General features: G+C 41.7%; 1 protein-coding gene and 1 non-coding gene across 2 annotated transcripts; both read left to right on the top strand.

Annotated features, from left to right (window-relative positions):
• Nucleotides 1-9633: 9633 nt before the first annotated feature.
• On the top strand, nucleotides 9634-23247 carry wtap (WT1 associated protein). Its single transcript, XM_014205514.2, has 8 exons — nucleotides 9634-9938; nucleotides 10722-10759; nucleotides 10866-10921; nucleotides 12547-12605; nucleotides 12792-12919; nucleotides 18100-18278; nucleotides 21518-21672; nucleotides 22072-23247. Exons 2-8 carry the CDS (start codon nucleotides 10730-10732, stop codon nucleotides 22710-22712), a joined length of 1248 nt encoding a protein of 415 aa, XP_014060989.1. The 5' UTR covers nucleotides 9634-9938; nucleotides 10722-10729; the 3' UTR covers nucleotides 22713-23247.
• Nucleotides 21763-21897, top strand: LOC123743619 (small nucleolar RNA SNORA22). Its single transcript, XR_006770475.1, has one exon. It is a non-coding gene; the product is annotated as a small nucleolar RNA SNORA22 (small nucleolar RNA).
• Nucleotides 23248-23492: the final 245 nt, after the last annotated feature.

Here is a 23492-nt window from a genome sequence, read left to right as displayed (position 1 = left end):
GTGCAACACTAATAAATCTAACATTATTTTATAACAAATGCGGTTCTCCCGCGTTGGATATGGTCGCGGTCCGAGGTTCTGAAACAATCTTCAGTGTGCCGTAGAATTGACGCCTTTCCCTATGTTGCTATGTGCATAATAGCAAAGTTAACCAGCATATTGGGATTGAGAACAATGCAGCGTAGGCAGCAGCCGCAGAGATGAGGAAACAACCCTTGCCTTGAACCTAATTGTCTAAGAAAATTGAGGAGAGAGGAAACCCCAACTTAATTTGATCTATAATCAATAGCCTAACTGTTAAATGTGCCTGGCTTTATAAATGATCCATATATATCTGCAGAAAAAAGACAAATCTTGCTTCTGTTGCCTGTTTGAGTGTTTGTTTAACAGCCTACTGATTCCGTCAGCACCAAGCCTCATGCAACGGCAAAATGTCAGATTAAGTCATTTCACAGCTTTGGCTGTTTTTAATCTTTGCTCTGCTGTAATAAAAACGTTTTTTTTTAAATCTGGTATTAATTATAATTTATTTAGTGTTGTTTACACTGTTCCAAACAGGCTGAAAAATGATATTGTAATCTAACAGCACCTGTTCGTCACACATAATATGAACGCAGCTCTTGCACCTTACCTTTTTTTTCTTGGTTTCCTTCTTATTGTTATTATTCCAATTATTATTATGATCATCATTATAATATTAAGTAGTGTCGTTATCATTGATAGACTTTGTATAGTAGGTTTGTATAACCACCATTGAGCTTTAGGCCTAAGAGAGCGTCCTGTTTAGTCTTAATACCGTAATTTATTTAGGCCTATATTTCAATATATTGGCTACTGTATCAATCAATCAATCACTCATGCCTTCATGCCATCACATGAAGGCATGAGACATTCATACTTTGAAATGAAATCAAGCATTCTTGTATTAAAATTAAAGAACAAAGGAAGCTTTGAATAATTAGCCTAAACAATAACTAAACCGCAATTCATGAATACATGCAACTGTTTTTAGTCTGCTGTCATAGAGGCTTTATATATCTTATATAAAGGCTTTATACATACAGGGTTGAGAGAATAGGGAATGTTTTTCCGAAACAAATTAGGGATTTCGGTAACAGAACTTTCCAGTCAGAAACAAGTAAGAAACTAAATGGCTGACATGATGTTGCAGCTTCAGCACAGACAGAGCAATAAACACTTACTGTGCTGTGGTGACTTTTCGCTGCAGTAGGGAGGAGAGCAAGACAACATGCGCCAGTCACACAGTGTGTCTTAATTATTTAATCAAACAGTGTGCTTAAAGCATCAGTCAAGCTCAGTTGATTAGTTGATTTATTATATGGAAAAATAAGTTTCAACATTTTGACCAATCGATTGGTCGAAAGAACAGGACGATTCTTGGGGACAGCCCTGGGTGGCACCCTATGACGGTGCCATGTTGAAAGTCACTGAGCTCTTCAGTACGGGCCATTCTACTGCCAATGTTTGTCTATGGAGATTGCATGGTTGTGTGCTCGATTTTAGAAACCTGTCAGCAACAGGTATGGCTAAAATAGTCAAATCTATTCATTTGAAGGGGTGTCCACATACTTTGGCCCTTTGGTGTATTTTGGGTTACCTGTTGAAAGTATAGCACGTTACTGGTGAACTTAGCTGACTGCTGTTATGGTAACTGAGCCCAGACATCAAATAGAATGAAATTATGGATTCTATATTTTATGATTAATAAAAAAGTGAATTGTATCCATATGGCTTGGATAGTATTTCCTTCAGTAGAATATGAAAATGGTTTCCGAACAAGCTTTCTTGCCAGTGAATATCAATCATTATGGACTTTTCAAAAGCCAAGAGGCGTTTCCCCAGACCCGGTGTGTGTGGATGTCTGAGTTTAAATTAAAACAATAAGCAGCTCCACTTTACTGACCATCAGTTATACTCTATAGCTCTCAATATTCTTTGATCAATTGTTTTCATTTGTGGCTTTTTTTCACACCTTTCAACATCAGGACAGTGGCTATCTCAATCTTGCGGAATATTTGTACACAGACATACAAACAGCTTGGTAGTGTGACATTGTGTACGCTGATTAACTATGTTGGTATTAAAGGTCAAATAGGGGGTGCTTGAATGTGTCTTATTTCACTGCACGTATAAGTGGGTAATGGAAATGTATTTTTAGCATATCCTAACTGTCCCTGAGACAGCTTTGGAGAGTGGGGTCACGGCCAGGGATCAGCCATTGACAGGGACCCTGGAGCAATTAGGGTTAAGTGCCTTGCTCAAGAGCAGATCGACAGATTTGTCACCTTGTCGGCTCGTGGATTCGAACTAACAACATTTCGGTTACTGGCCCAACACTAATTGCTAGGCTACCTGCAACCTAGACACTACATGTGAGTTACACTGACCTTCAAACAAAAACAACAAGCAGATACAACTCAAATTAAATATTTTATCATATTACATCAAACACATTTGCCTAATATTGGTGCAGCAGTCAGACAAAAAGCTATGCAGACTAAAAATGCTCTCTGGTTATTACACTGAAAAAAAATGTACGCAACAATTTCTACGATTTTACTGAGTTACAATTCATACAAGGAAATCAGTCTATTGAAATGAATTCATTAGGCCCTAATCTATGGATAACACATGACTGGGAATACAGATAAGGTATCTGTGACCAAAGGGGATAAAAAAGGTAGGGGCATGGATCAGAAAACCAGTCAGTATCTGGTGTGACCACCATTTGCCTCATGCAGCGTGCCACATCTACTTCACATAGAGTTGATCAGGCTGTTGATTGTGGCCTGTAGAATGTTGCACCCACCATACATCATGTCCGCAATGGTCATGTTAGGTGAAATGTGTATATTTTGGGATGTGAACACTCAGTGTGCTTGACCTGACAAAGATCCGTTTCAGATCGAAACGTTGTCAATAAAGTGGTGAATTGGGAGCCTTAACAGTGTGTGCGCCTTCTTGTTCTATACTAGTATTCTTATTAGCCCAGCATCTATGTTTTTAAGGATGTGCTTATGACCACAACTTTTCTGTGGAATGTTGTCCCACTCCTCTTCAATGGCTGTGCGAAGTTGCTGGATATGGACGAGATCTGGAACACGCTGTCGTACACGTCGGCCCAGAGCATCCCAAACATGCTAAATTTGTGAGAATGCAATCCATGAAAGAGCTGGGACATTTTCCGCTTCCAAGAATTGTGTATCATGCTGAAACGTGAGGTGATGGCGGCAGATGTATGGCACGACAATGGGCCTCGGGATCTCGTCGCGGTATCTCTGTGCATTCAAATTGCCATTGATAAAATGCAATTGTGTTCATTGTCCGTAGATTATGCCTGCCCATACCATAACCCCACCGTCACCATGGGGGACTCTGTTTACAACATTGATGTCAGCAAACCGCTCACCCACACATGCTGCCTGCCATCTGCCTGGTACAGTTGAAACCGGGATTTACAAAACGTTTGAAATACAATTATAAACTGGGTGGTTCAATCCCTGAATGCTGATTGGCTGGCAGCCATGGTATATCAGACCGTATACCACGAGTATGACAAAACATTTATTTTGGTATCGTCGGATGGGGCCACAGTGTCTCCTGACCCCTCCTGTCTCAGCCTCCAGTATTTATGCTGCAGTATGTCGGGGGGCTAGGGTCAGTCTGTTATATCTGGAGTATTTCTCCTGTCTTATCCGGTGTCCTGTGTGAATTTAAGTATGCTCTCTCTAATTCTCTCTTTCTTTCTTTCTTTCTTTCTTTATTCTTTCTTTCTTTCTTTCTCTTCTCTCTCTCGGAGGACCTGAACCCTAGGACCATGCCTCAGGACTACCTGACATGATGACTCCTTGCTGTCCCCAGTCCACCTGGCCGTGCTGCTGCTCTAGTTTCAACTGTTCTACCTGCGGCTATGGAACCCTGACCTGTTCACCGGACGTGCTACCTGTCCCAGACCTGCTGTTTTCAACTCTCTAGAGACAGCAGGAGTGGTAGAGATACTCTCAATGATCGGCTATGAAAAGCCAACTGACATTTACTCTTGAGGTGCTGACTTGTTGCACCATCGACAACTGTGATTATTATTATTTGACCATGCTGGTCAGTTATGAACATTTGAACATCTTGGCCATGTTCTGTTATAATCTCCACCCGGCACAGCCAGAAGAGGACTGGCCACCCCTCATAGCCTGGTTCCTCTCTAGGTTTCTTCCTAGGTTTTGGTGTCACATCTTGACCAGCAGAGGGAGCAATTGGATTAGTTTTGGTCAGGATGTGGCAGGGTTTTTGTGTGTGTGTGTGTGTGTGAATGGTTGTTGGTGATTAGGACTCCCAATTGAAGGCAGGTGTGTTGAGTTGCCTTTGATTGGGAGTCCTATATAGGAGTGTGTGTTTTTCTTTGGTGTTGTGGGTAATTGTTTCTGTTCAGTACTGTTGAGCTGTCGGTACTGTTGAGCTGTCGGTGCTGTCGGTACTGTTGAGCTGTCGGTATTTTCTTGTTTTGTAGTGTTCCAGTGATCTTTTTTTGAATTAAATGATGCTGAACACTAACTCTGCTGCATTTTGGTCCACTTCTTCTCTCCATGACGACAGTTGTGACATTTGGCCTTTCTAGGGAGTTTTTCATAGCCACCGTGCTTCTACACCTGCATTGCTTGCTGTTTGGGGTTTTAGGCTGGGTTCCTGTAGAGCACTTTGAGATATCAGCTGATGTAAGAAGGGCTATATAAATACATTTAATTTGATTAGATTTTTACTGCTCTAATTACATTGGTAAACAGTTTATAATAGCAATAAGGCATCTTGGGGGTTTGTGATATATGGCCAATATACCACAGCTAAGGGCTGTGTCCAGGCATCTGCGTTGCGCACAAGAACAGCCCTTAGCCGTGGTATAACACCCCCTCATGTAACGTTCGTCGTTATGGGTAGACCAAGGCGCAGCGCGAGTTGGATTCATCATAATTATATTTAAGGTGAACCAGGAAAAAACAATAAACAACACAACGAACGAAAAGTCTTGCAGGCTTCTAACAGCTATACAAAAACAAGATCCCACAACTGAAGGTGGGGGAAAGGGCTGCCTAAGTATGATTCCCAATCAGAGACAACGATAGACAACTGCCTCTGATTAGGAACCATACTCGGCAAAACACAAAGAAATAGAAAACATAGAACACTGAAATACAAAATCTAGAATGCCCACCCAAATCACACCCTGACCTAACCAAAATAGAGAAATAAAAGGGCTCTCTATGGTCAGGGTTAAACCTTTATATTTATTTTTATTTCACCGTTATTTAACCAGGTAGGCAAGCTAGTTGAGAACAAGTTCTCATTTGCAACTGTGTCCTGGCCAAGATAAAGCATACCAATTCGACACATACAACAACACAGAGTTACACATGGAATAAACAAAATATACAGTCAATAATACAGTAGAACAAAAGAAAACAAAAAGTCTATATACAGTGAGTGCAAATTAGGTAAGTTAAGGCAATAAATAGGCCATGGTGGCAAAGTAATTACAATATAGCAATTAAACACTGGAATGGTAGATGTGCAGAAGATGAATGTGCAAGTAGAGATACTGGGGTGCAAAGGAGCAAGATAAATAAATACAGTATGGGGATGAGGTAGGTAGATAGATGGGCTGTTTACAGATGGGCTATGTACAGGTGCAGTGATCTGTGAGCTGCACTGACAGCTGGTGCTTAAAGCTAGTGAGGGAGATATGAGTCTCCAGCTTCAGATATTTTTGCAGTTCGTTCCAGTCATTGGCAGCAGAGAACTGGAAGGAAAGACGACCAAAGGAGGAATTGGCTTTGGGGTGACCAGTGAGATAAACCTGCTGGAGCGCGTGCTACGAGTGGGTGCTGCTATGGTGACCAGTGAGCTGAGATAATGCAGGGCTTTACCTAGCAGAGACTTGTAGATAACCTGTAGCCAGTGGGTTTGGCGACGAGTATGAAGCGATGGCCAGCCAACGAGAGCGTACAGGTCGCAGTGGTGGATAGTATATGGGGCTTTGGTGACAAAACGGATGGCACTGTGATAGACTGCATCCAATTTATTACACAAGCAGGTGGCGTTTTTTCATTGTTTTGCCCACCAAGCAAGCAGTTTTTGTTTGGCTTTTTCTTTACCCAAGTTGCATTTTTCACGTTTACTTACCAAACTAGTCCATAATAGAACTTTACAGGTTAACTCGTGGCAATAACTGGTTGACACTTTTTTTTTTAAATACTGTGTAATGCTACTTTTATTCTAGCTTTCAAATGATACTTCAACACATCTAACATTCCAGCTACCTGGCTGATGGCATAGGCACATAAAGCATAAAGTAGTGAATCATGCGAAGTTCCCCCGTTTTCTGAAGATGTTGAAACGCTATCTGGTTAGTTCAAAACATGAAACATGTTTGCTCAAAATGGTTTGCATGGATAGTAATTAAAATGGATGATATTCTGAGGTGACAAAGTGAGCTAGCCTAGCATCTCTGCTAGTATGTGAACATACTCTTTGATGTGAACTCGTCCCGCCCCTTCTTCAGCACTGTTGGGTTGTGAGCAGAGAGCTTTGATTCGCTGCTGCGACGCCATATCCATACCAAAGATTTTTATAACTAAACCAAGATAGAAACGACAGGCTATGGTGCCTGTCGTTTCCAATGGGAACAAACATAGTGAACCCCACCTATGTGAAGAGCACGTGTGCAATAACTCAATTCGCCTTTGCACTTCTTCTAAACACGATTTTTTGTAAACTTTTGCAAAGGGTAAAATCTACAAAGCTTAGTCTGTTCATAACATACTGTTCTTGCTATTGAGATCAAATGTTTTATTGATTAGAAAATGTGAAGAATGTCGGCCAAAATCCATCTCGTTCAATCTTCTCCCACTGTCGGCCAGTGGGCTTCCTCTCACTACCATATTCGGTGAAATATCTGTCTCATTGTTCTGTGGCGAATTCGAATAGCAAGAACTTTAATGCGCCAACAATTCTACATCGCAAGCATTGCCAAGGCAGCTTCACAAGGGAGATCCATTATTTTTCTGCCACCCCACTTTAAACCGGGCAGATTCTTCTTCTTTAGGATTTGGATGGCAGATCGCATCCAACTTAAGTGCATACACCGCCACCTACTGTACTGGTGTGTGAGGCCATTCACAGCCTACCTACATTAAATTCTTGATATGGTAATACAAAATTGGGAAAAATAAAAATTGCCCTGCCAACAGTTAGCCCTCTCTCTAAGCACATATTCTTCCCATAACTCTCTCTTGGTCTCTGCCTACTCAGGAATCCGCTCAGTATTTCTCACCCTGTAACCATCATCCTCTACCACTTTCTTCACTGCTTCAGCATCCAACACTTTCTGTACTACTCTAACCCTGGCAACCTCAACTTGCCTTTCTCTCACCGGACACCTCCAATCTCCAGCCCTATGGGCACCCCCACAACTAAATACACACAACTTTCTCCACCAATACTACATATTCCTTCGTCTCATGCCATTCTGCATACTTCTCACATCTAAGAATCTCCCTCCTACACACTGCTACAACATGTCCATAAACTTGACACCTAAAATATCGTAGTATTTTCGGAACAAAAGTTCTCATGGGATAACTTACACTTCCTAACTTGACCTTGTCAGGCAAAGATTCTACATCAAAACTCAGCAGGACGGACAATACCTTCTCTGTTTCTCCACGCTCTCCCCCGGATATCCATCACACCAAACGGTTGACATCACAGACACCGGGAATCTTCCATTTCAACTGATCCTCCTCAACACTTAATGCCACCCCGTGATCACTCCTTTCCACAGCACCTTGCTCCGGAGAGCAAACCATGCCACATTTCTTGTCCCTAATCGTGTGATCCTGAGCGCCCACTCCCTCTGGACTGAAGAAACACAATAAATCATCACCAATCCACTCAGAGTTACTCCCACCAACTCAACATTCCCCAACCTCTTCTCCATCCAACCTGACACCACATATACAAAATGCAAGGATCCATTATCTCCATAAACCTCACTCTCACTGGGTCAGTATCATCCTTTTCATCCTCTGGACGAGGCCCAAACTTGGCTGTCCTCACCGCAGATACTACATCCATACTCTCGTCAGGTTCCATCTCTGTGCTACTAGAGCATGTATCCCTCTTTTTGCACTTGATGCCGACCCACCTCACCACACCGCTTCCCTCTACAGTACACCCAGCTCCTTTTTGGCGGTCATAACTGCACCTGCCACTACAATTAGTTAATTTGGAGTAATTTGGGGTGGCAGGTAGCCTAGTGGTTAGAGCGTTGGGCCAGTAACCGAAAGGTTGCTGGATTGAATCCCCAAGCTGTCATTCTGCCCCTGAACAATGCACTGTTCCCTGGTAGGCCGTCATTGTAAATAAAAATGTATTCTTAACTGACTTCCACCTGGGGCGGCAGGTAGCCTAGTGGTTAGAGTGTTAGGCCAGTAACTGAAAGGTTGCTAGGTAAAAATCTGTTGTTCTGCCCCTGAACAAGGCAGTTAACCCACTGTTCCTAGGCTGTCATTGTAAATAAGAATTTGTTCTTAACTGACTTGCCTAGTTAAATAAATATAATATTCCATCAAAACATATTCAACTTTTCTCCTCCTTTCTCCTTCACCAGAGCTTCCAGAAGGCTTCTGCAATCCCCCATTCCATTTTTATTCATAATATGTACCATTTTTTTCCTTTTTTTCCTTGTCCGCCATCTTCTTTCATGACCCACACCTCCGTTTCTATTATTTCCTTTCTTACCAATTTTGATGGTGTAATTAGGTTTTTTGAAATCTGATATGCCTACTTGTGTCTTTGAAAATACATTTAAAAAAGACATGCAAAAAGTTCAATGAAGCCTATGCATTTTTTGTAAAAATGTATGGACAGTGTTGAATATATGCTACGTCATAAAATGAGATTAGGCTATATTGAAGTGCCCCTTGCCTCAAATATCCTGTTTTGTCATTTTAGTACTGTGCACAAGCTGCTAAGTAGAAACGATAGGCATAAATGCAAAATATCTTGCCAATAGATTAAGATGATGGCAAGGTATTCATTCCATTTTTCTTGAATGTGGGGTAATTTGTCACATGAACATATTCAAACCCCCAGTATTTGGGAAACAGATCAGGGGTGGGCGCCTGGGAGGCCAACCCTCTTGGAAAACTACTATACCTCTAGGCAGGATTTTCTTTGGTCAAATTTTAAAGGGATAGCTTACCCAAATGAATTACATATTTACATGTTGGTTTCTTATGGACAAAGAAAGACTGCAATCCATTCTATGGTTAGCCACTGCCACCAGCAATTAATATTAGCATTTTCTAACCAATAAACAATGTAATTCAATGTCCCCCAGTTAGCAAAAACTAAATGTCATGCCCAAATAATCTAAAATGAACTTCAAACCAAGTCGTCGAGTTTTGAGTGTGTATTCAACTTTAAAAGAATCGTGAAAACACTTGACCTGTGATGTTTTAACATGTTTATTCAAGCCTGGTCATGGGCCTAAACCATGTGAAAATATGTAGAATTTCAGGAAATGTGCTTTAAAACAGATTGTTTAGGTGGGGGTGAGGGCCCCCTGGCTAAGGGTGGAGCCATTGACGATATGAAATCACACTCCAAGCTACTCCATGTTCAAAAGTTGGCAGCCCTTAACTGAGAAATTAGCAAATTCAGATTGTAAATTCCATATAGGTAGATGGGCGTTCAATACATTTGGGTTTCGAATATTAAAGCAAACGCGTAAGTGTTTATTCGCAGCAGGGTTTTGCGCGAAAGAAAAAGGAATGTTCATTTGTGGACGGGGATAGGAGTCGTCTTTCTCCGCCATTTTGTGACAACAAGAAACGGAAACATAGCTAGCAAAGAACCGACCACAGGTAATTAGCTAGCTGAACATTTGGGGGGGAAAACATCATTTAAGCCGATGCATATTGACATTTATTTGAGGTCATAATTAAAAGTAGGCAACACTTCCTTGTAGACTGAATCCAAAAGTGGCTCGTAACGTGACGCTGGTCAATGCGAGGTGTTAATTGTATTTCTATAAAAAAAAATTAACATGCTCGCTATTCCGTTAACGTTAAGCTAGCTAGCTAACTTTTAGCTAACAGTTGGATAGCCATTGCATATTTATCCTGCTAACCCGATACTTTAAAAGGACACAGCTACATATTAACAGTTTTAATAGAATTGTGGTTTTTAGTTAGCTAACCTTGAAGTAGCTAACTAACGATAACACATTAAGAGATCAGCCAGTTAACGTTACGTTTTGTTGATTTGCACTACTGTTAACATGGATGCATGACGGCTAACGTTAGAGTTAAAGCAAGCAAAGAATGCATCAGACAGGCATATGCAAATTCAGATATTTTTATTATTTCAACTTGCTAACAACTGTACCTAGTTAGTTGGTGTATTGTATGGTAGCAGTAGCTAACTTAACTAGCTAGCTAATCGTGTTCACACAAAGTGAAACTGCCAACCCACGGTGCCGTAGCGGTGTGCGCCTCAAAGGAACTGCGAAAAGAAAGTTGTCAGAATATTTGGAAGATATGCTGTAGCTAGCAGTTCATTCGACCTCAAGTATCATTATTGAACCGAACGTCTTGCTTTTGAAGCTTCCGCTGAATTAATTGATACTGCTTTCACTTTCCTTTCAGAGTTCAGAATGACGAATGAGGAACCCCTTCCAAAGAAGGTGTGAGAGAGAGTCTATTAGGAAACCAAGTGTCTCAGTATTGATCATGTTATGCAGCTAAAGACTTCTACTTGCTGACTAGAGTATTCCCATCTTCCTCATTCAGGTTCGCCTCAGTGAATCTGACATGAAGACCCTGACCCGAGAGGAACTGTGTGTGAGGTAAATGGATAACACTACTGTAGATGGAGGATGGGACAATTCTGTTTGGATGTGAGGACAAGTGTGTTCAATGTTAGGCAGGACAATAGAACAAGTCAAAATTCACCCAAGGCTGAAAATGGCAAAAGAACGTTGGCTAAACTGGAACACTAGCGCGAGCCCATAGCAAATGAATGTATTCGAATGTTCGCAGAGACTGTTTTGGCTGGAGTGACGCATAGAATTCAATTTTGCCTAAGTGGCACAACTACAATCTGTTCTTTGGATGAAACTGATAAAATAACAACTTGTGTAGAAAGTAACATCTGCACCTCGATGGTGCCAAGTGTGCTTATGTCTGCATAACGAGTAAGTAGGAGGAAAAATGGCAACTTCTGACTATTTCTGGTCTAGCGTTTGATGACAGAATACACTGCCCAGCCTTACATAATTAGAAAGAGGAGATTATCATGATTAAAATAGTGGCCGACTTGAAAACATCTAAATATACACATTGCGAGATATTTGGCAAAATATACCAGCATGCCTCTCCATAGGAAAACATTGGGGGGAGCTCAGCGTTCCAAGGGCAAAAGGTATTTTGGGTCTAGCGTTTGACAATGGAATACACTGCCCCGCCTTACATAATTAGAAAGAGGAGATTCTCATGATTAAAATGGTATCCAATTATAAAAAATCTAAATATACACATTGTGAGATATTTGGCGAAATAGACAGACATTCCTATATTTCCCTTTAGGAAACAATGGGACGACCTCAGTTCCATGAGTCATTTTTTTGTTGCTTACCTTTTAACTACAAACATTGTGGGCAGCTCTCCATTGCCAACAATAGCAAAGCAGGCATTGTGACGTAGAACAATTCGCCTTTCCTTCCAGTTCTCTGCTGCCAACGACTGGAACGAACTGCAAAAATCACTGAAGCTGGAGACTCATATCTCCCTCACTATCTTTAAGCACCAGCTGTCAGAGCAGCTCACAGATCACTGCACCTGTACATGGCCAATCTGTAAATAGCCCACCCAACTACCTCATCCCCATACTGTATTTATTTATCTTGCTCCTTTGCACCCCAGTATATCTACTTGCACATTCATCTTCTGCACATCTACCATTCCAGTGTTTAATTGCTATATTGTAATTACTTCGCCACCATGGCCTATTTATTGCCTTACCTACCTCATTTGCACTCACTGTATATAGACTTTTTCTACAGTATTATTGACTGTTTGTTTATTCCATGTGTAACTCTGTGTTGTATGTGTCGAACAGCTTTGCTTTATCTTGGCCAGGTCGCAGTTGCAAATGAGAATTTGTTCTCAACTAGCCTACCTGGTTAAATAAAGGTGAAATTAAAATATTAAATAAAAAATAAGCTGGGAATAGAACGTTCGGAAGGGGCGTTAGTGCCACGGTGTTCAATAGAACTAATAGGATCTGGCAGGGTGAAAAAGGTCCAAAAATAAGGCCTGTTTTTTTGTGATTACTTCAATACTACGGCAGGCAGCTGGGACATATGGTAATATTATAAAACTGGGCTCCACAGCGGATGCAATGAACTCGTTTTTGTCCGATAAAAGCATTGTTAAAAATGTAATGTGTTCATGTCTATTATTTGTCCTTTAGGTGGAAACAACATGAAGCCTATGTCCAGGTCCTGGAGGTGAAATATGCTGATCTGAATTGTAAGCGATCCACAAATGTTGGCCTACTCCAACATTTCATCAAGTCATCATTCGATACCAAACTTTGGGGGGTACAAATCCACACTATTGAAGTTGATTTTTGTTATGGTATTGATGACTTGGCTCCTTTTCAGTTGACACATGATGGTGAGGTTAACTGTTATTTCTGTCCTTTCACTGTCTCAGCGAATGATGTGACTGGGCTGAAGGAGTCTGAGGAGAAGCTGAAGCAGCAGCAGCAGGAGGCGTCACGCAGGGAGAACATCCTGGTCATGCGGCTCGCCACTAAGGAGCAGGAAATGCAAGAGTGTACAGTACGTATCCCACTGCAATACGTCCTGCTGTTTTCCCAAATGAGCAGACTGCAGGATATGTAGTCCTTCCCCTTGGCCCTCCATTTACACGTTCATGCATGCTGCCTCCGCCATACATTGCATTCCCAAAGTAATCAGATCCCTTTACTTTTTCCACATTTTAATACGTTAAAGCCTTATTCAAAAATGTATTTAAAAAAAAATCCTCATCAATCTACACACAATATCCCATAATGACAAAGTGAAAACAGGTTTTTAGACATTTCTGCAAATGTATTTAAAAATAAAAGACAGAAATGCCTTGATATGAGACTTGAAATTGAGCTCATGTGCATCCTGTTTCCATTGATCATCCTTGATGTTTCTACTACTTGATTGGAGTCCACCTGTGGTAAATTCAATTGATTGGACATGATTTGGAAAGGCACACGCCTGTCTATATAAGCTCCCACAGTTGACAGTGCATGTCAGAGCAAAAACCAAGCCATGAGGTCGAAGGAATTGTCCATAGAGCTCCGAGACAGGATTGTGTCGAGGCACCGATCTGGGGAAGGGTACCAAAAAATTTCTGCCGCATTGAAGGTCCCCAAGAACACAGTGGCCTCCATCATTCTTAAATGGAAGTAAGTTTGGAACCTCCCAGACTCTTCCAAGAGCTGGCCGCCCTGCCAAACTGAGCAATCTGTGGAGAAGGGCCTTGGTCGGGGAGGTGACCAAGAACCCGATGGTCACTGACAGAGTTCCTCTGTGGAGATGGCAGAACCTTCCAGAAGGACAACCATCTCTGCAGCACTCTACCAATCAGGCCTTTTATGGTAGAGTGGCAAGACGGAAGCCACTTCTCAGTAAAAGGCACATGACAGCCCGCTTGGAGTTTACCAAAAGGCAACTAAAGGACTCTCAGACCATGAGAAACTAGATTCTCTGGTCTGATTTAACGCTTTGGCCTGAATGCCAAGTGTCACGTCTGGAGGAAACCTGTCACCATCCTTACGGTGATGCATGGTGGTGGCAGAATCATGCTGTGTGGATGTTTTTCAGCGGCAGGGACTGGGAGACTAGTCAGGATCGAGTGAAAGATGAACGGAGAAAAGTACAGAGATTTTTTTATGAAAACCTGCTCCAGAGCGCTCAGGACCTCAGACTGGGGCGAAGGTTCACCTTCCAAGAGGACAACGACCCTAAGCACACAGCCAAGACAACACAGGAGTGGCTTCGGGACAAGTCTCTGAATGTCCTTGAGTGGCCCAGCCAGAGCTCGAACCTGAACCCGATTTGAACATATCCGGAGAGACCTGAAAATAGCTGTGCAGCAACGCTCCCCATCCAACCTGACAGAGCTTGAGAGGATCTGCAGAGAAGAATGGAAGAAACTCCCCAAATACAGGTGTGTTAAGCTTGTAGCGTCATTTCCAAGAAGACTTGAGGTTGTAATCGTTGCCAAAGGTGCTTCAAAGTATTGAGTAAAGGGTCTGAATACTTATGTAAATGTGATATTTCAGTTTTATTTTTTATAAATATGCAAACATTTATAACCTGTTGTTTCTTTGTCATTATGGAGTACTGCTAAAAACCACTCCTCGCTTATAGGAAAAAACTACCACTCCATTCATTCAAATGACCATTTAACCAACACCCATCTATTTTTATGACTACCTGGACCAACCATCTGGTCTTGAAGGATTGAAACCAAACCATATGATTTCAATGACAAGTATTTTAATTAACATGAAAAGGTGACTGTAAGAAGCGCTCAACATTTTAAATAGGCTACATGTCTTAATAAACAGCATATAAACACTAAATGGGTCAGGAGCGAAGGAAGAAATGTATTATTTAGGCTAGATTATTAGACTGTTATATCAAGGTTATAGCCTGCAGAGCAGGCCAGCAGCGGCGTACCCTCTCTGCGCTTGCAGAGCCACTGGAGATGCAAACACCCTTCGGGCCACTTGCCAGGCTGGGCAGGGATGCAGATGTTTATTTTTTTATATATAGATAGGTAGCTAGGCCTAAAGGCTTTTAGCTAAAATAACCCTATCAAAATGGAAATCTCCTTGAAAGAGGTAATATGTCAGGCCTATTGGGCCAAAATCAATGATGGCCTATTGTATAGATAATAGAACAAAAATGATCAGATTATTTTTGTTTGCTGTTGCTACAATGACCCACCATCTTCCTTTCTCTTATCATGTGAACATAGTACACCATGCTTTCGGCATACACAACTTTTCAGATTCCACAATGATTCTTTAGTTGTGAACACTACATCGCCACACTCCCTCACTTGGTCCTCCATCCTTGTAAGTCACCTTGATTTTGCACTGGTGTGTTTTATCAGTTTCATTATGAAAGTATATAGCCAACTCCATGACAGTAGCTTAAGCAAGGGGCTATAGCAGCACACAAGTGGCCTACAAATGCATGTTGGGACGGGCATGCCTTGAGCTTGTGAAGAGAGCGGCATTTAAGCGGGTGAGAAGGCCTTTGGCAAACTCGCTCTGCGCTCCAGTTAAATTAATTCACTGCTAGTTTAAGCTTTAAATATAGAAAGATATACAGTATATGGACAATGTGACGCCTTGGCAGAGCTCTGTCTCTGACTAACAGAACAGTGGCTCACCCAACAGCTTTACAGCAGCATATGCCATCCATTTTGTCCATCAACTGGGGTCAATCAAACTGACTCGACCAGTTGGGTGCATAAAATGTTAAGTTGATCAAATCAAATTTTATTGGTCACATACACATATTTAGCAGATGTTATTGCTGGTGTAGCGAAATGCTTGTGTTCCTAGCTCCAACAGTGCCGTAGTATCTAACAATGCACACATCTAAGAGTTATGGTGCACAAGATGAGTCCAGTAATCAATCCAAAGCTGTCTTTTAAACTAGTCTAACAAGGTGTCTTGAAGTCAAGCATCAGTAATGATTTACAAAGGTATATGAGTATTGTGTAAGCATGATATTGGTTTCGGCTACAGTAATGGTCACTGATGTTATAGCTCTGTTAGGAGCCACATTCATTGCCTCTTATGCAGGGGTGAAAGTAAGGTGGTCCGGTACTGCATTCTGGAAAAATAAATAGTGGGGCTATGCCGTACCGGTAAAACGTGAGCTTATCACAATTAATACAACATGCCCCAAAAAAACTATAGGCTACTACACCATTATTTGACACTACTGCATGTCCGCCACATGAAACAGTGAAATGTCTGGAAACCGGGTGGTATACGCTCCAAATTGTGTTGTGGTTTGAGGAGAATGCTTACATTTTGCCAAGGCGGAGATGAGTGGCTGAGACACTTGTGGACATTGCGGGCTGATCAGTAGCCGAGACCAAGGCGAGCGGACAACAGTGGATGCATCAATTCAGGCTACAAGTGTAGGCGTAATGACAATTGCAGAATGTCATTACAATACACGTAGGTGTTTTGCAGTGGTGGAAAAAGTACCCAATTGTCATGACTCAAGTGACAGTCACCCAGTAAAATACTACTTGAGTAAAAGTAAAAAAATATTTGCTTTAAAATGTACTTAGGTATCTAAAGTAAATATAATCGCTAAAATATACTTAAGTACTAAAAGTAGAAGTATAAATCATTTAAAATTCCTTATATTAAGCAAACCAGACGGCACGATTTTTCATTTTTAAATTTACCGATAGCCAGGGGCACACTTCAACACTCAGACATCATTTACAAACAAAGCATTTCAGGCTACAAGTGTAGTACGGAGAAAAAATGTATGAAATGTATGCATTCACTACTGTAAGTCGCTCTGGATAAGAGTGTCTGCTAAATGACTAAAATGTTTAGTGAGTCTGCCAAGTCAGAGGCAGTAGGGATGACCAGGGATGTTCTCTTGATAAGTGTGTGAATTAGACAATTTTCCTGTCCTGCTAAGCATTCACAATGTAATGAGTACTGTTGGGAGTCAGGGAAAATGTAAGGAGTAAAAAGTACCTTATTTGGATTACAAATGTCGTCAAGTAAAGTTGACAAAATTATAAGTAGTAAAGTACAGATACGCCCAAAAACGACTTTAGTACTTTAAAGTATTTTTACTACTGGTGTTTTGTGACTGTCTCTTTCCATTTGTCAAATTGTGGATGCACTGCTAGGGTTTGGATGCTAAAATCAGTATGTAAGAAAGGGATGTACGTGGGTAACCTACAGGAACCTACAGTTACGTGGGTAACCTACAGTAACCTACAGGTAACCAACAACACTTTGTTATTAAGTGATTGTTTGACAATCCGGTGAAAACATAATGACTTGTTGTTTATGCCACATTAAAAGGCATAGGCGGCATGTCCATAAGGCTAGGGGAAGCTTCCCCTAAAGTAAATTTAATGAAATTGCCAAAATTAAATATCCTAAAAGCTGACTCCTGTCTTATACAGAAATAAAATCATTCAAAATAGGCTACTACACCAGAAAGCATGATTTTGCCACAGGGGATCCTTATTTTATTTTTTTAATATTTTTTTTTCTTCATTTTTTGCATAGCCTACAGTTGGAAGGGCCCGCAGTTTGGGCAGCGTGTGCTGCAAATACCAAATAGATTGTTGAGTGAAAAGCAGAAAGAACCAGTCAAGCATCACAATATTTAAAAATACAATCGTGGAAAAACTGTTTGGAAAGCAAATTGCTGTTGCTGTAAAGAGATGACAATGAAAAGACTCCAATCTGGGTTTTTTTTGTTATCAAAATGCTTAACTTAATTGAGCGAACAGTAGCCTATCTTATTGGTAACAGCGGAGAACATCGGTCATATCCCCGGTGAGTGTGCACGTTCACTGTCTTTATCAATGGGTCAGTGCCACTTGTTTGTTTTTGGACAATTTCCTCCTCCAGGTTAGATGGACGTCATATTGTATTTGTCTCCCATTTTTCGTAGGCCAATTATATGGATCCGACATCGTTTTTAAAAATCTGTTTGTCAGTGTCAGCAGATAAGGATACCCTGTAATTTTTGTTGTATTTATTTTTTTAAATGCGTGCGCGCACTTGGGTGTCACTTACCGATAAGAAATGACATCTACTTTCACCCCTGCTCTTTTGTAAATTCAGTCAATGTAATTTTATTGGGAACTTGTACAAACCTAAGGATGGATTTTCTAAATGGAGTTTGTGCTTGTGCCTTTTATTGACACCTGTCTCCTTTTCAACCTGCAGACCCAGATCCAGTACCTCAAGCAAGTCCAGCAGCCCAGTGCAGCCCAACTGCGGTCGTCCATGGTAGACCCGGCCATAAACTTATTTTTCCTCAAAATGAAGGGTGAACTGGAACAGACTAAAGACAAACTGGAGCAGGCCCAAAATGAACTGAGTGCCTGGAAATTTACACCAGATAGGTAAAGACGATCAAAATAACTCTTCCCCCCCCAAAAAAAAAGCCAAGACCTCCTCACACCCCCCACTGCAGGCATGCAGGAATCATGGTGGGGGGGGGGGCAAGGCTGAGAAATGCTGTACTCACCACAAGACTCAAACTTTACCAAAAACTCAAACCCAACCCAAACACACACAAAAAACTGCCATCCATGTTTTGTGTACTCTTGTACTATCCCCCAGCTACATATCACATAATCTAAACTGAATGAAAATGCAGTATGGTCAGGTGACACTTGTTTCAGCTCTATCTCCCCCCTCACCGTCCAGGGGCCCTGAAGGAGTCGGAACTGTTCCTGAAGAGGTGGTCACGTCCGAGACGGATATGCCCCCCCCCTCTCAGCCGAAGCCAGACAGTTGCCTTATTAAATGTGGGGTTATGGTGGCGAATGAGGCAGTCTTGAGCAATCTGCCGGAGCAGGGAGAGCACCCCTAGCCTAAATCACCAATTGAACATTTGAAAGACAATGCCCCGCTAGCTAAAGACATTTTAACTGTGGAAAACAGCTCACTCATACCTGCTAGTGCTCCTGAGACTCTAAGACTCTTGGACAGATTGTAGAATACAATGAAAATACTGTGGGGAAAGTTCTAGAATAAGCTGTAAGACTTTGGAAGGAGGGGCCAGTAGAATGTTTAAGAATCTGGGGAAGGAGCCAGACCCTTAGTCCTGAAGTGACTATGGTTGAGGCGTGGGCGAGCGAGGGTCCGATCGCCTGTGTCTGATCATGCCCCGCATACTGGTAGAGTGTATTTACATGTTTTATTTTGTGAGTTTCATATGCTGCGGTTTCATTTACTTTCCTCTTTTGGTTCTCTGATGTGCTCTTGTGCTCGCTGCAGTGTGTCAACAGCCATTTGCTCTGTTAGATTTGGTGCCCTTGAAAAAATAACTGGTAGGCTACGATGATTCCAAATTGTTTTTTCTAAAACATATACACACTGTAGTTGGTGCTTGAGTGTTATTTTCTCATAGTGATTACAATTGTGTGAAACAAGTAATGTTACAACTTCATGAGAATATACAGTACCAGTCAAAAGTTTGGACACCTACTCATGCCAGGGTTTTTCTTTATTTGTACTATTTTCTACATTGTAGAATAATATTGAAGACATCCAAACTATGAAATAACACATATTGAATCATCTAGTAACCAAAACAGTGTTAAACAAATATAATATATATTATTATATATTTGATATTCTTCAAAGTAGCCACCTTTTGCCTTGACAGCTTTGCACACTTTTGGCATCCTCTCACTGTATATCTGTCATTTGCCATAAAGGATCGCATAAGTAGGGCTGGGAATTGCTCACAATAAGATGTTATCACGGTACTTGGATGCAGATATATGTATTGCAATTCTCACAAATAATAGTGAAGACATCAAAACTATGAAATAACACACATGGAATCATGTAGTAACCAAAAAAGTGTTAAACAAATCAATGTATGTTATATTTTGAGATTATTCAAAGTAGCCACCATTTGCCTTGATGACAGCTTTGCACACTACTTTGGCTACTTTGAAGAATCTAAAATATGTTTTTTGTTTAACACTTTTTTGGTTACTACATGATTCCATATGTGTTTTGATGTACAATGTAAAAAATGAAGAAAAACCCTTGAATGAGTAGGTGTCCAAACTTTTGACTGGTACTGTATTTATTCAGTGCAATATATTGTTATTTGTGTAATTTGTTGTTCACCTCACTTTTCCCCCCCTAGCCAATTACCTTTTTGAACTTTTTTTAATGTTTGGGGTGGGGTGATTCAATTCCTGTTAACATTCTAGAGATGATATGAATTGTTTGTCATAGTAATCTATGGGCAGTCTGCAATTCATTGATTTTGATTTTTCAATTTCAAACAGCAGCACAACTAGGTAAACAGCCTATATCCAGCCTTGGATATCTGGCCATCAATATAGGCTAGTTACAACACTCGTACAGTTAAAATTACAAGCGCCCCCCCGCCCCCAAAAAAAAAGAATGCACATGAGTTATAAGCTTTTGTCTTCAGTTTTCTCTGCAATATCCATTGATGTGCTTTGAATTATTGTTCCGGTAATGTATAATGCCTTGTATTGGATAAAGAGTTAAAGTAAAGATTGCGGTTGGGTGGGAACAACTGGTAAAATTGCAAGGATCTGAGGTGTGGTTGCTGAAGAAGCAATGATGAGGTATGATTCAGTGGAAGTAACATTACATTTGCTAATGGCAAGAAAATATAGTTGATAGCCCTTGAACTATTCAGGTAGCAACCAAAGTAACAAGATTGAGGACTATAAAAACATACAATCGGCTGTTCCTTCAGTTTCTGCTAAAGGCTCGCACCAAATGTGGATCTAGCATTTGTCTACTGATCGTTCAGCGCGCTGTGTTTTAGGGACCGTCCGCTGTAGATGTCTGACTGACAAACATTTTTCACCTGATTCTACATGTAAAATCGGTGTGCACTCTGTTCGCAAATTGCGTTGAGGTGCTAAGTATTCTCAGCCAGCAAACGCTATTGGTGTGTCTGAGCCCTAAGTACTATAGAAAAAATAAAATGTTTTGTCGTGGTTACTACATTTATATCTCCGGTGACCTTGACCAAAGTGCTGACTTAACTCATTGGTTGATTGTGACAGACTGGGATTTTTGATGGTGTCGTTTGCTGTTGAAAGTACAATTGGGTGTGTAGAAACCAAAAGTATGGTTGCTGAAATTGGGTACTTTAACTTGGTGGGTCGTCATCCTGCTGGGCAGTGTAGGCCTGCTTCTAGTAGTAGAATGTGCATAGGGGTACTCAAAAGGTAAAGGTACTGTATGCTACTTTATAAGAATGTTGCTGTTTTATCATCTATGGGGACTTTGCTGGTATCCTTTGCTGAGCCCAAAACTGTCTCCGGTATCTTCATTTGTACTCTTTTTGGAAATGGAAACTTGCTGTATGGATGGACCAAATTCATAGTGTTAGTGGTGTTCCAGGTCTTCTTATTTGCAGTTGTGCTGGTGTACATCTGATTTAAATGTTGTTCCTGTAACGCTTAACATCTCTCTAATTTGATCATCTGTGGCTCGTGACTGCAAAAATGACAACCTGGAACAACACCTGGTTGGGTCACTGGACTGATTGGGCTGTCCCTGTCCTTGCCTGTGGGCGGTGTTTGGCTGGGCCCTGGTTCATTTTGTGATTTGAGGCCTGTCTACCTTGCAGCCAGACGGGGAAGAAGCTCATGGCCAAGTGCCGGATGCTGATCCAGGAGAACCAGGAGCTGGGGAGGCAGCTGTCCCAAGGACGTATCGCCCAGCTGGAGGCAGAGCTGGCACTGCAGAAGAAGTACAGTGAGGAGCTGAAGAGCAGCCAGGATGGTGAGAACACAAAAGCCCACCTCCATCTACCGTCAAATAGCATCTGCATTTATATTTTACCATAATGGTTAAGCTTGAAATGTAACATTTCAGCACAGCGAAGACCCATGTGTGCTTTGTAGCTCCCCTGGTTATTAAACTGTGCTACATTAAAGTGTGGTCTGTAACCTCTGCATTGGAGGAGCTGTATTCTCCTCCAAATGTATTCAGCAGACCAGTACAGCATTTCTTAGACATGTTTCTAATATTCAGTTAAACCAAATGTATTTTCCCCCTGGCAAAAAAATATAACTGTTTGCCAACATTTAACTGGTGCTCTTTGTCTTGATCCTGACTGTGTTCCATCTCCCTGTATTCTGACCAGTGGCTTCATCTGTTGTCTGTTTCTGTCCCTCCCAGAGTTGAACGATTTCATCATCCAGCTGGATGAGGAGGTGGAGGGCATGCAGAGCACCATCCTGGTCCTCCAGCAGCAGCTCAGGGAGACCCGTCTGCAGCTCTCCCAGAACCCAGCTCAGGCTGCCTCTGTTGGGGCAGGGCCCAGCAGGACTTCACCCTCCAGCTCCTCTGCCGAGCCCCCCAGTCAGGCCGAGCAGACCTTCACCCCCTCCGTCCAGCCAGGGAAAGACTGCGAGAGGGTCTCCAACGGACCTAGCAACTGTAGCTCGTCCTCCCAGAGGGGCGCAGCGGCCACCCCCAGCCTGTACCGTGAGGTCAGCAGCACAGAGGAAGACTTTCCTCCGTCTCCCATGGTCTCCAGCCCCGGCGAGGGCGAGACAAAACTCTCCAACCACTCAGAGGCGGCGGGGGGCCTGACTAGTGACGGTGCAGGGGGTTTCGGGAGCCAGCTGAGCGCAGGGTACGAGAGCGTGGACTCTCCTACTGGCAGCGAGACGTCCCTGACGCAGCACTCGAATGACACAGACTCCAACACCGACCCCCATGAGGAAAAGGCTGTTCCGGTCGTCAAGGGCAACAGGACTGCAGGGTTGCGGCACGCTCAGAACGGCCTGGACTCAAACGGGGGCGCAGTTTTGTAATGTACTTTATAATAACACGTATGTTTTTCTTTTTATATGAGACCCAAACAAAAACAATGAACACATAGTCGGTAACAGTACTGTTGTCCAGAATTTGTCTATTCCCCCCCCCCTCTTTCCTTTGCCTATTGTGATACCTCTGCCACAACTTAAAGAAAATAATTGCATTGCTAAACCGGAACATTACGTGAAATATATGTAGATTTGAATTTAGTTTTTTGTATGATTCAAGATGGATATTATTTTTCTTCCATCTCTTGTTTGAACTCATGACAAACTCAAATTGTCACATCTAGTGGTGTATTCATGTTCAATAAGTCAAACCACAGTTCACTTTAGGAGCTTTGCAAGGATTTCATCTTTTAGATGTTGACCTGTGTTTTGTTTTAAATTCAGTTTGTAAGTTTCCATCCTTGGCAAAATAATGTTTCAGTTTGACTTGTGTAGTTTCTACGCAATGTACCTTGTTGAATTCATTATTCTGACTTCCATCCTTTTCATGTACTGACCAATATCAATAAAGACTTAAATATGACCATGATTGGATTTTTCTTGTTTTTCAACGTAGGTACTGTTAAGCCTTTCTCAATTGAATTGAAAGTGTACAAAACATTTAAGACCACCTTCCTAATATTGAGTTGCACCCCCCCCTCCTCAATTTGTCTCGGCATGGACTCTACAAGGTGTCGAAAGCATTCCACAGGGACACTGGCCTATGTTGACTCCATTGCTTCCCACAGCTGTCAAGTTGGCTGGATGTCCTTTAGGTGGTGGACCATT

This window comes from Salmo salar, chromosome ssa06 (assembly GCF_905237065.1).
Source record: "Salmo salar chromosome ssa06, Ssal_v3.1, whole genome shotgun sequence".
NCBI lineage: Eukaryota > Metazoa > Chordata > Actinopteri > Salmoniformes > Salmonidae > Salmo > Salmo salar.
Note: the sequence above shows the minus strand (reverse complement) of the source record. Positions and strands in the feature narration are given on the sequence as shown.